The sequence below is a fragment of the Panthera uncia genome (genome assembly GCF_023721935.1).
Source record: "Panthera uncia isolate 11264 chromosome A1 unlocalized genomic scaffold, Puncia_PCG_1.0 HiC_scaffold_16, whole genome shotgun sequence".
Classification (NCBI taxonomy): Eukaryota; Metazoa; Chordata; class Mammalia; order Carnivora; family Felidae; genus Panthera; species Panthera uncia.
In genome coordinates, this window is record NW_026057576.1 from 3735839 (window position 1) to 3749632 (window position 13794).

Genomic DNA, 13794 nt, shown 5'->3' on the forward strand with positions numbered 1-13794 from the left:
CTCCTTCTCTCCCTTTCTCTCTCTCCTTCTCTGTCTGTCTCCCTCTCCCCCCGCCGTCCCATCTCCCACCTTCCCCCTACGACATGGCAGATGGTCCGTGAACAGTACACTACAGCCACAGAAGGCACCCACGTGCAGAGGCCAGAGAACCCGTGTGTCTACAAAATTGGCATTTATGGCTGGAGAAAACGCTGCCTCTACTTATTTGTTCTCCTTTTACTCATCATCCTCCTTGTGAATTTTGCTCTCACGATTTGGATTCTGAAAGTGATGTGGTTTTCCCCAGTAAGTATCGTCTTCCTTTCCTGGCAAGCATGTTCTTCTTCTGTTTGTTGGATCACTTTATCCATATTGTATTGGTAGAAGCCTCCTTTAGTGTCCTTGATGTTTGTTTCTGTCTGGATCAGGATGGTCTCGCGGCAAAATACTCGTACTTTTCTTTCTTTAATGTTTATGTTTGAGAGAGCGCAAGCGGGAGAGGGACAGAGAAGGGGGGACACAGGATTCGAAGTGGGCTCAGCGCTGACAGCAGCCAGCCCCGTTTGGGGCACCGGCTCACGAACCATGAGATCGCGACCTGAGCCGAAGTGGGATGCTGAACCCACTGAGCCGCCCAGGCGCCCCCATACTCTACGTTTTCTTAATTTCACTATGAACTATAGTGTGTTGGGTTTTTTGTTTTTCTGTTGCAATTTTTTTTTTATTAGTCATTATGTCTACACGTGAGAAAATTGTGCCAATCTTGGGTTTGAGTCAAAATTGCGTAATGATTATTCAATAATTTGTAAAATTTTATGAATCCTGTTTTCCTAATCTCATTAATCCATAAATAATAACCATCCAGATGCTACCTTCTCATTTGTTTAAAAAAACTTTACTTTAAAATACAATAAATTAATAAATTCATGCACAGCTTCATGCTTCAACACTTAGCAACACATTTAGTAGATGAAATACCAGCAGTCCTAAGGAATTCAGATTCAAGTTTACACATCCTGATGTTTTCTAGATTGTTGGGTAATGTTGTATGCTCTGATGATATTTCTGTGTACTTTTTGAAAAAATATTCATTTAATATAGAATATCCAATTTTTGCTAGATAGTCATGGTGACAAAAATACCGCAATGACCGTCACCTGTAGGTGAATCTGTTCCTCGCATGCATCTTGAAGGTGTGATCCAGGCAAGGACTCTCTCCAAGAACAGTCGTTGTAGCTTGCAGTGTGAAATGCCTTCCACTGACGACTCTCTTTCTCTTTCTAGGCAAGTATTTCCTTCCTGCCACTGCTCTGTGGCCAGTAGGCACATTATTTATTTCGTTGACTTAAATAAATATTTACATTTTCATGTATTCAAAGAAGTAATATACCAACCCAATCAAAATATGCCTTAAGGGGTGCCTGGGTGGCTCAGTCGGTTGAGCGTCTGACTTCGGCTCAGGTCATGATCTCGCGGTCCGTGAGTTCGAGCCCCGCGTCGGGCTCTGTGCTGACCGCTCAGAGCCTGGAGCCCGTTTCGGATTCTGTGTCTCCCTCTCTCTGACCCTCCCCCGTTCATGCTCTGTCTCTCTCTGTCTCAAAAATAAATAAACATTAAAAAAAATTTTTTTAAATGCCTTAAAATATGTTATTTAATATAAACATTATACATTGTTATTATAAATTATATTTAACTATTAAAAATACCTAAATATATTTAAATTAGCCAAACAGAAGTAGTCATTTCTTCTTTAAAATTTACAAAAACAATATTTTTACGCTATCACAATAGTATTTTGTTCCATTGGACACCTTTATTAATGTGTCGTACATCATCTTCATTTTATCTATAAATTAAATTTTTTAATGTTTGTTTTTGAGAGAGAAAGAGAGAGACAGAGCACGAGTAGGGGGAGAGGCAGAGAGAGAGGGAGACACAGAATCCGAAGCAGGCTCCAGGCTCCAAGCTGTCAGCCCAGAGCCCGACGCGGGGCTCCAACTCACGAACCATGAGATCAAGACCTGAGCCGAAGTCAGATGCTTAACCGACTGAGCCAGCCAGGACCCCCTCTAAATTTAAATTTTTTATTTTAATATTTTGGGGACAGTTAGCTGAGGTTGGAGTCCTCAGATGATAAACTGTGGGATCTCTCGGATGCCTCCTGACTAGAGGGCCCTCCACTCACATGCAGTGCGCCCTTCAGTTATGCGGAATGTGGAGAGAAAATTTACTAGGGAGGCCAGATTTTAATAGTCCCTTGGCATCAGGGACCGTGAGTTCTGTCAATCATCTTGGCACATGCTTAGCACTCAGTAAATATATCCTGAATGAATAAAGTTGTGCATTATATTAGAAATGTGTGTGAATTAATTTTATAGACTGTATGTGAATGTAAAGTGACAGTGTATCTACTTTGTGCTCTTGCCTTATATTGTAGCACTGAAAACAAGTTTTGGGCGTTATAGATTTTGATTACATTAACCCAAATTGTGCCAGCAGCTGAGTCCACTTCGAGTTAGGATGGCTAACCCCAGAGACCAGCAAATGTTTCCTTGCCATTGCTGCCCCTGTTCCTAGCCCGCACTTTCTCGCGAGATACGGTCAGCACGCATGGCATTTTCTTCGACATTCAGGAACCTGTTGCTAATTCAGGGTGCTTCAGTGCTGCCTTTCAACAAAATAAGGTGAACAAACACACGTTCATGGATCGAAAGGCAAGATGCACAAAAAGATTATTCTGCAGAAAGTGCCAGGGTTTGACCGAAAGACGATGGGTAGACTTTAGGTCATTCTCCTCAAAGTGAGATGCTGTAAATGATATAGTTCTCATCTGTGGGTGAGCTTAATCCCTTGCTTTGGAAATACTCCCTACATACTATAAGTTAATTTATCCTTTCATTTTTTTCCTAGTTTGAAAGATTTCTCTGTATAGAAGATTGCAGTTTTGTTTTTATTTTATTCATCTGTAAACTAATATCCTTCTTTGAATACATACATGCCAAGGAAGTAACAGGACTATAAAAGAACCCTTTCATGAGCTTTGGCACCAAAATGATAAAATCAGCTAGAGCTCTCAACATTTGCAGAAAACTATAGAATTTTTAACATGCAACAGCTAGTTTCTAATTCTCTACCTGAATGCAGTCACCTACACAGTCATTAGTCTCGATAGACTGAAAACCATAACTTCCCAAATTAGCAAAGTTTAGAAGACTTTTCTCTGCTTAGATCCCCAGTGGGTAGCAATGGAAGGTTTATTATCTTACACATACGATCATTCCAGTCCCCTTGTCCACTCTTCATACTTTAATATTTCTCTATAGAAAACAGTAAAATCAACTATGGGTAATATATTTAAAAATGCCAAGATCAAATTATGGGGGAAGACAAGTAAAACATTACAAAGTGAAAACACAAGGATGTCAAAGAATATCGAGACATCAAACAGAAGTTAAGTGTTGACAAGGGAACTAATCTGAACTCCGTGAAACCAAGCCTTTAACAGCCTTTATGTGCCCGACACGCATCACAAAGACCCCAGATCATGAGTATCTCACCAATGAGTTCCACTCTTAGCACTGTAACTTCGTGTAGGAGAATTTTACATAATTGCCACGTATGACATCTGTTGAATATAAAGTAATATTAGGACATTGTAGCAACTGATGCTAACCATAAAGGTTCTAGAATATTTTGTGTTGGCCACGATCATAACTAAATCAGTTAGGAATGTGGACATTAAAAGAAATCAGTGCAATAAAGTGGCTAATTCCGTTTTTCCTTTTTATACTTTCTTTCCATAAAACTAATATACAATATTAGTTTTAGTTCTAGTGTGCATGGTTATAAGATGACATCCATGAGTCTTATCAGTAAGTATGTCAAAACAAGGCATCTTTAATTTTTAATGACCCGCATGGATTTTTTTAAACCTTTATGGTTATTTATTTATTTGTGTAGAAAATATTTTAGTGCATTCAATGAATGTAATTTTAACAAGATAAGATGAAAGAATCCAAGCTTAAAAAGAAAAAAAAAAAACACACTAACCCTGAAAGTTAAATTTCTTTAGGTACTTTTTATTTGGGGGTAAAAAAGGATATAAACAATCAGAGCAGAATTGTAGTATTGAATATCAGAATTAAGCTTACAGTTCTATATTGGTTCTTGACCCTCTCAGGAGCTACCCGGGTGAATCTGAAATTGGCCCCCAAACACGAAGGCAGGGGGAGACCAAAGAAAGAGGCAGGCTTCTCCAGGTTGGTAGGTGACAGTTTTTTGTGTTTTTTAAAAATTATTATTTAATTATTATTTTTTTAATTCCAGTATAAGTAACATACTGTGTTATATTAGTTTCAGATTACAATATAGTAACCTGTAAGTAACCTGTAAGGCCCTTTGCAGACTCAACAGTTATACACATTACGCAGTGCTCATCGCATTGAGTGTGTTCTGGATCCCGTTCCTCCATTACATCCATCCCCCTGCCCACCTCCCCTCCGGTAACCGTCTGTTTGTTCTCTGTAGTTAAGAGCCTAGTTTTCGGTTAGTTTCTGTTTTTCTTTGTTCGTTTGTTTTGTTTCTTAAATTGCACGTATGCGTGATACTGTATGGTATTTGTCTTTCTCTGACTGACTTATTTCACTTAGCGTGATACCCTCTGGATTCATCCATGTTGTTGCAAATGACAAGGTCCCGTTCTTTTTTATGCTGAATAATATTCCCTTGTATGTACCACATCTTCTTTGCTCTTTCATCCATCAGTGGACCCTTGGGCTGCTTCCATATCTTGACTATTATAAATAATGCTGCAATGAATGTAGGGGCACATATACCTTTTCAGATTAGCGTTTTCCTTTTCTTTGGGTGAACACCCAGTACTGGAATTGCTAGATCGTATGGTGGTTCTGTTTCCAATTTTTTGAGGAAACTCCATACTGTTTTCCACAGGGGCTGCACGATTTTGCATTCCCACCAACAGCGCAAAAGGGTTCCCCTTTTTCCACACCCTCGCCAACATCTGCTGTTTCCTGAGTTGTTAATTTTAGCCACTCTGATAGGTGTGAGGTAGTATCTCACTGTGGTTTTGATTTGTATTTCCCTGCTGAGGAGTGACGTTGAGCATCTTTTCATGTGTCTGTCGGCCATCTGGATGTCTTCTTTAGAAAAACGTCTGCTCGTCTCTTCTGCCCATTTTGTGATCGGATTGTTTGTTTTTCAGTGTTGAGTTGCATAAGTTGTTTACATACCTTGGATATTAACCCCTTATTTTGATGAAGTCCCAATAGTTTTGCTTTTGTTTCCCTTGCTTTGGGAGTCATGTCTAAAAGAACTTTTTCTTTAAAAAAAATTTTTAAGGTTGATTTTTGAGAGACAGAGACAGAGAGTGAGCAGGGGAGGGACAGAGAGAGAGGGGGAGACACAGAATCCAAAGCAGGCTCCAGGCTCCGAGCTGTCAACACAGAGCCCGACGCGGGGCTCGAACTCACAAACCGTTACATCATGACCTGAACCGAAGTCTGGATGCTTAACTGAGCCACTCAGGCGTCCCTTTAGTGATATTTTCTAACGCCTCCATTTGTTAACTATGGCATTTTATAAACTCTTAAAATCTGAAGAAAATTTACCGGTGCTCACTGCATATGAAAACTTGAATACGTTGTTCTCTCAATGACTTGTTTTCTTCATCTCTAAAATACTTGATGAATACTGGATGATACCTAAGTCCTTCCTGATGTAAACTTTGATGATGCTTTCTCAGGTGCTTTCCTCGTGGATTTTCAATAAGTACTATTGTCTCATTTTGGCGGATCAAGACTCGTGATCTTGCTTTCCTTGCTTTGGATGGGTAGTGAATGTTGAACATGGCACACCGGCTCCATGGCAATCTAGACTGTGTTCGATTATGTATGAAAAGCTAATGAAGACAATCCCTACCATGGCTTTATATGGTTAAATATCTTTTTTTTTTTTTTTTTCAAACTACCTGGTTTATGCTTGTGGTGGGCAGAATTGTAAGAAGGCTCCCATGACCTCCAGCCCTGGTGTCGTGTTCTGTATAATCCCCTCCCCTTGACCGTGGGCAGGACCTGTGATTTGCTTCTAGGACCTGTGATTTCAATTGAATATGGCAGAAGTGGTGGAATTAAGTCACATTATGTAGCAAAGGTGAAGGCACTTTGCAGATACGATTAATGGCCCAAATCAGTGATTTTGAGTTAGTGAGGAGAGACATTATCCTGGGGAGGCCTGACTCAATCAGGTAAATGGCCTTAAAAGACAGCCCTCTCGTGAGAGATTCTCCCGCTGGCCTTGAAGGCCTGAGCTGGCATGTTGAGAGGGTCTGTGAGGGGCCCCGTGGCGAGGAGGAGGGGCAGCCACTAGGGGCTGAGAGTGGCCCCTGGCAGCATGGAGACCTTGTTCCCTCTCCTGCAAGGAACTGAATGCTACCAACAACCCCACAGCTTGGAGGGGAACCCCAAGTCCAGAAAGGAACCCCGCCTAGCTGATCCCTCAGCCGCGATTGTGCGAGACCCTGAGCAGCGCCCAGAATCCTGACCCAGGGAAACTGAGACAGAAGAAACACACAGTGTTTTAAGCTGCTACATTCCCGATAGTTTGTTACATAGCAGTAGACAGTGAATACAGTGTTATCCACGATTCAGAGTGTTTCATTTCTCTTTTGCTAGATATTGACAACCAGAAAGAAAACCGAGAGAAAACTCTAAAAGTACCTAAATGAATTTTCTTGATGATTTATATTTGTAACCACTTCTTATTGAAGACATATTTAATTTTTGACTCTTTGTGTTGCTGGACATTGATATATCTTAAGTAACTGAGGACATAAGAAAAAGATAAGAATATTTGAGCCTAATCTAATACTGTGCCTTTTAACCATTTACTATGTGAGAAATTCTTTATTCAGCAAGTAAATTTATTTCTTTTTGAAAATATTTTATTATGTATCCTCAGTTTTTCACTTTAATAACAAAAATGTTCTTATATGCATTATTAGGATAGATTGATTATTTCATTATAATCGAGGAAATCACTGAATATATGTATTGGTATATTATTATCATGAAAAGAGCTTATATTTAAGAGTCTCTTTTTTATTTTAATAACTCCTAGCTGATGCACACAGATTGCACAGTCCATTTATTCCCATTAACTCAGTTCATCCTCACAATCACCCTATGAATATGACTTTGACTACACCATTATATATTTTATTTTGGTGATTTCAACGATAGGCGTACTTAACAAATACCAGTTTCCATGAAAATCAGGAACACCTAAGCCAGGTCGTCAGAGGTCTTCTGCACCCAGTTAGAAGGTAATAAGTACTATGAAGATGGTGTCCTTGGATTTGGGGTCCTCACACCGTGTCCCAAGGAGCCCTAGTGGGATCTTAGGGGACCCAGGAAATACCACTTTTTTCCCAGCCAAGTTCAGAACCAGTGAAAAGGAGAAAAAGGAGTCAGGTAGGGACAGCTCAAAATAACATCTGTATTCCTGATAAAAGCCAAGTGGAGGGTACAGTTTGGACCTGCCCAAACATCTTGTCCCTCAGAATTAGAGGAGTTACCCAGCAAGTCACAGATAGCATGGGAAACTTCAGACAACCCTCCAAGGGCAGGGACCTGACCACTGTGCCACACTTCCGATCTGCCTTACTGTACGGACAGCAAACTGGAAGTCTCAGGGCAGGTAGATCCTCAGGGACAGAGGAGCAGAGCCAGTGGACTTCTTCTCCCAACTCACCAGCCCTGCAGGGCGCTCCTCCTGGCCTGGGGTGCAGAGAGGGGCCAAAGTGTTTCTCTGATGGCAGGGCCCTCCTGTGTACCCCACTTCAGTGGCCCAATGTTGACTTTTCAGACTGCCAGAGAGGGGAAATCAGTCAGGATGTAAGTTAGAAATTGGGGGACCAGAAATGTGCAGGAAAGGGGAGCCCATCCAGCCACCTTGGAGACCTGGTGATCCCTGACCCTGGTTACCCCGGCCTGCCTCTTCAGCTGTTTTAAAAGCTCTGTCTGGAGCCGTCTGAGATGAGGAGATGACTCCATTGTGTACATCCAGTCCTGTTATGGAAAATCAATGAGTGGATTCCCTTCCCATTGGGCCCAAAACCACATTAGCTCTTAAAATTCTGCGGATAGTTCTCTTTCGACTCAGTGCTTCTGCACACGTTATTCCCTCTACCTAGAGCAGCGACACGCGCACACACACACACACACACACACACACACAGAGTCTCAGCTCAAAGGGATGTTGACTGGGACTCAGCTCAAAGGGATGCTCCTTGACCATCCCCATCCACAGGCTAAGACAGGGTCCTCCTATCCTTCTATTTTCTAGGACTCCGATTTGTTTCCCCCGTCATAGCACACATCGTAATTTGAATTTGTATACCTTTCTATGGTTTAATGTCTTCTCACCCACTAGGATCGTGTCCGTTAAGCCCAGTAGACTCAACATCTAGCCCCTAGCATAAAATCAATGCTCCCTAAATAGTCCTTGAATACATAACTAATTGAATGACTGAATGAGAGTATTTTCCTTATTTCCTTCAATTAAATTGTCGTTCTGTATTTTTAGCAAGGGAATAGAGAAGGAGCCAAGGCAACCCAGAATAGGCAAAGGCGATCGAAGAGCAGGATAATCCGGTTGCTAAAGTGCAGATTAGGGAGGAGGCTGGAGGGTAACATCACACGGGAATGAGGGCTGTCCCGCTCAGTGTGCATGACAGTTCCTGGAAAGGTTACTAGAAATAGATCTTGTGAAGCCACTTCCCAAAAGATGCTGGTTAATGGCGTCTAGAGTGGGGCCCAGGGTTCTTCCAGGGACCCGAGTCCAGGTTGTAGACCAGGTTTGGGAACACATTACCTTACGGTCATCTAGAGTTCAGATTACTTTCAGGTAATACAGTGTTACTTACGTGGTGTCATTTGTCCAGATTTCATGTTGTTTCCTATATCCTGTCATTCTTAATGGTTGATGCTGAGATGTGTCGTAATGTAGAAGCATTCTGTTCCTTAACTGATGGAATGAAAACAAAAGGAGGAATACGCCTGAATGAGATCATGCAGAGCAAGAAATCGCACTTTGTCTAAAGAGCAGTCGACTCATTACCCGTATCTCAGCCCTGGTCTTACTAGCAAATACGTCGAATAGCGTTTATCAAATAGAATTCATTCAAAAAGAAAAGATGACGCATAAGCTGTTGAGATGGAAAGAATTCTTATCTGTGTCAGGCCTTGCTCATTTATCGAAGAGATCAAGTTCAGTCAAAACAAAAGTTGCTTGTCCGAAAATACTTTCTGCTAGAGTATTTCAATATTTGACAAATGTTTCATTAGAATTGGGCAGAGATTTTATTTAAAAATATCTTACTGGGCACCTGGGTGGCTCAGTCAGTTCAGCGTCTGACCCTTGGTTTTGGCTCAGGTCACGATCCCAAGGTTATAAGATCAAGCCCCATGTCGGGCTCTGTGCAGGCAGCGTTAGGGATTCTCTCTCCCTCTCTCTCTCTCTGCCCCTGCCCTGTGCATGCTTGCTTTCTCTCTCTCTCTAAACATAAATAAGTGTTTAAAATATATATCTTACTTACTGCAGTCTGAGTGGAAAAAAGAATTTCTATCATATGTTCAGTTACTGATACGACAGTATATATATTTTTTAATTAATTTATTTTTATTTTCATTTTTTTTAATATATGAAATTTATTGTCACGACAGTATATTTTAAGATGCCTCTGTTCAGTGACAAGACTTTGCCCACGGAAATCACTGGGGGGAGGGGGCAGGCACCCACAGGTCCCCCGGGGCCTACCAGGTCTGCAGGTGACGTTGTGCTCAGCCTGGCCCTTTGTTTGCCAAAAGCAGTGTGGTCTCTGCCCACAGGAAGACAGCAGGTGTAAGGGTGAAGGCAGTGACGTCTCATCTGGCCCGTAGATCGTGGAAGAGATTCCCACTTCTTCGCTGTGCCTGTCTACCATGCTGGACATCTCCCTCCACCTCACAGAGTTTTACCCTCTGACTCCCACCTGCCTTTACAGAGACCCGTGCTCGTGGGGCGAGAGCAGGCGGCCTCCTGTTTCCATCCCTGCCTTCCGGAGCCTGGCCTCCTGGTCATTCCATCGTCAGGGAGCCCATATTGGCTCCTAACACCGCCTCCCTCTTTCCCACTCATTTTTCACACCAACGGAAATTCGGATTAAAAGAAAACCATGACGCGGTGGCGTTTTCAAGCAGCACCTTGACATTTTCTCAAATTATTTATAGCTCTCTAAGAAGAATTACACGACATCGGTGCTTACCAGTCTAAAAAGCAAATTGAAATGTTTGATTTGTGTCTTAGTCATAATCCCGTGGGATTGATCCAGAGGTCACAGACAGTAAGAACGCGTACTAACTTAATGGCATTTTCTTTCTAAGAAGACAAGCTATTAGTGAGCCGGGGTGGAGGGGAGGGAGATACACCTAGAGCTGGTCCAACTACACAGGAATTTCACTGATACCACAGTGACACAAATCCCATTGTCACCGGCGTCTAGAGATATGCATAGCACTGTAGTTTTCATTTTAATCTCAAGGACATTCCTTCAGTTTTCCTTTTTATTCTAATTTTTCCATGAGTGACTCAAGCATATTTTAACGATGGGGAAATAAAGAAAGCAAAAGCACCCAGTCTCACAAGCCTTAGGTTCTTGCCACGCCTGGTGGCAGTCAGTCATCCGCTTACCCCGGGCACCACATCCACGTTCCCGTCATGGGGGGCATTCCAGCACAGTGAATGTGCTCGAGATGCAAATGGATCCACATGCTTCCCTTTTCCACTAATGATGTAAGACTGATCGTGCCTTTGGGCAAATAGTTTGTTTTTTCTCATGAATGCTAATGAAGAGAATATCTTGTAATTAATAAACCAACCTAGTCTCACTCACTTCTTGAAGTGTTACTTGTTTAAAAAAGAACAAAAGCCCAATTTTTACCAGTACTGGAAGATGGAAAGAACATTAGCTTAGGAGCCAGACTGGATAAGAATCTTGGTTTTAATTAGGATTATGTTCATCTGTGATTTTCTGATGGTGCACACACACACAGTACTGTTTGCGAGTGTGTGTGTGTGTGTGTGTGTGTGTGTGTGTGTGTGTTTCAATATAATTTATTGTCAAGTCAGCTGACATACAATGTATACGGTGTGCTCTTGGCTTTGGGGGTAGATTCCCATGATTCATCGCTTACAAACAGCGCCCAGTGCTCATCCCAACAAGTGCCCTCCTCACCCACTTTCCCCTCTCCCCCACCCCCCATCAAACCTTAGTTTGTTTTTTTGTATTTAAGGGTCTCCTGTGGTTTGCCTCCCTCTCCATTTGAAACTATTTTTTCCCCTTCCCCTCCCCCATGGTCTTCATTAAGTTTCTCAAATTCCGCATATGAGTGAAAACATATGATCTCTGTCTTTTTTGCCTGCCTAATTTCACTTAGCATAATACCCTCCGGTTCCATCCACGTTGTTACAAATGGCGAGATTTCATGCTTTCTCATTGCCAGATAGTATTCCATTGTATATATAAATCTCTTTTTTAAATTTTAATATTTATTATTTTTGAGAGAGAGACAGAGAGCAAGGAGGGGAGGGGCAGAGAGAGAATAGACACAGAATCCGAAGCCGGCTCCAGGCTCTGAGCCATCAGCACAGAGCCTGACGCGGGGCTCGAGCTCACAAACCATGAGATCATGACCTGAGCCAAAGTTGGACGCTCAACCGACTGAGCCACCCAGGGACCCCTAAACCACATCCTCTTTATCCATTCATCAGTTGGTGGACATTTGGGCTCTTTCCATAATTTGGCTATTGTTGATAGTGCTGCTGTAAACACTGGGGTGCATGTGCCCCTATGGATCAACACTGCTGTGTCCTTTGGATAAATTCCTAGTAGTGCAATTGCTGGGTCGTAGGGTAGTTCTATTTTCAGTTGTTTGCTATTTATTATACTTAAATGCTTGGTTTAAATGTGGCACAAAATTATGAAATCCTTTGGCCAAAGTGTTTTTTACTTTATTCTGTGTTGAGCACAAAATAAATGTCATCCCGTTAAACTTCTCGCTGTAAAAATATGGGGAAAGTCACACTCAGACAATATTATCATTCCATTGGTCAAATATGGGTCTGAGCATGGATGATGTGGTTGATATTAGTACAAAGAGCAGGGGGTTAAAACCATCACTGAAACAAAGGTCTGTGTGGTCAGTAGTCACCATTGCGATAGAGCCATAATGCTTGAACTGTATGTGACTGTCAAATGTGAAAGTCCGACCAATTTCAGATATTCTGTCTACAGAGTTTGAGATAACAGAATTTCAAGGATGACCATACTCAAAAAAAAAAAAAAAATGAGACACAGGGAGGGGGACCATTTATCTACTGTGTCTTAAGAATTAATAGGAGACTTTTCAGCGTCCTCCTCCATAGCAATCTTTCTATGACAAAGTTCATTATTGCCATTCCATTAAGAGCCCTTTAAAAGTGAACTTGAGTCTTTCTTATCTTTCTGTCTTGGCCCAGATTGAGTCCCACACGCTCCGAGAAATAGTCTCCAGTTTCTCTATTAATCATGCCTCGTTCTGAACTCTCAAAGTTGTCTGTACTACTGGTATATTTTTTCATGTCAGAGAAACTTTCTGAGGGGCCAGTAGAGGTTTTTGTTCTGTTTTATTTTAATCCCCAGTATCACAGTGCCTTGTACAGAATTTACGTACCCAGTAAATACTTGATGCTCCTAAAAAACGAGAAGAAATGAAAGATAATTTTCGCACATGTGTATGAAATTAGCAATGACCAAGAAAAAAACGGCACAAATTCAGTACTAGGTTGATTACACAAAATTACTATAGGATTTGCAGATGGGTGGATGGATGCAAAACTACGAATCAAAAATTTGCTCATCTATTATGTATTTTGTTCATAGACTCTGATACTGAGTGGACCATGACATTCGCTCACAAATTCTCGATTTCTTTGCAAACGCACTTGGATAAATAATGTGTGTCCTTAAAGTTGTTTCCCCAAATTCTCTGCGATGTCAGTGTGGTGGTATAACATTGACTTCTCTTCGTTTCCAAATGTCCAGGTGAGTAGTAGCAAAAGCATCTGATCTCTAGGACACTTCCCAGCTGTGAGTTGTATAAAACAATATGGACTGATTGATTTAATGTAGACTCCTCCTGTTGGCCAGCCTGGTACTCTGACTTTAATCCCCAAATCTATACTGCTTGAATTACCTGGTCTGAGTATTCCCACACTACTGGTAATATATGGAGAAGCACATTCAGATATTCTGGAAATCTGGTTTTAATGCCAGGATAGTAGAAAACGATGATGATTAGGATGATAAATAACTTTGTGTAGTGCTTTAGAACATATAAAGCACTTTCAAGTGTATACAGCATTATAAACATATCCATATATAACGTCTCTGTATAATGCCACCTTTTCCAAGTAGCAAATTAAGGAACTACCATTCAGAGTATTCCTGATATGAGCAGTTTTAACTGGATTTCTCTCCCCAAACACCCAGTTTTATGAACACCATTTATAGAATGATCTGTTTTTTGCTTTTGACAACTTTTATTACTTTTAATGTTTGTGAATTTTGTATGCAGTTTTGAAAGAAAGAAGACTTGAGAAAGAAACAAGAAATTACTCCTAACAGAACTATGTAAAAAAATTGTTAACATTTATTTATTTTTGAGAGACAGAGAGAGACAAAGCATGAGCGGGGCAAGGGCAGAGAGAGAGGGAGACACA

The 13794-nt window shown here is 41.3% G+C and overlaps 1 protein-coding gene across 4 annotated transcripts in view; it reads left to right on the top strand.

The window, feature by feature from the left end:
• Nucleotides 1-13794, top strand: part of SGCG (sarcoglycan gamma) — a 146983-nt gene that overhangs the window by 48245 nt on the left and 84944 nt on the right. For all 4 annotated transcript variants that reach the window (XM_049646719.1, XM_049646717.1, XM_049646718.1 and 1 more), the window contains exon 2: nucleotides 91-285. In XM_049646719.1, the coding sequence (XP_049502676.1) occupies nucleotides 91-285 (195 nt within the window). The remainder of the gene's footprint in view (nucleotides 1-90; nucleotides 286-13794) is intronic.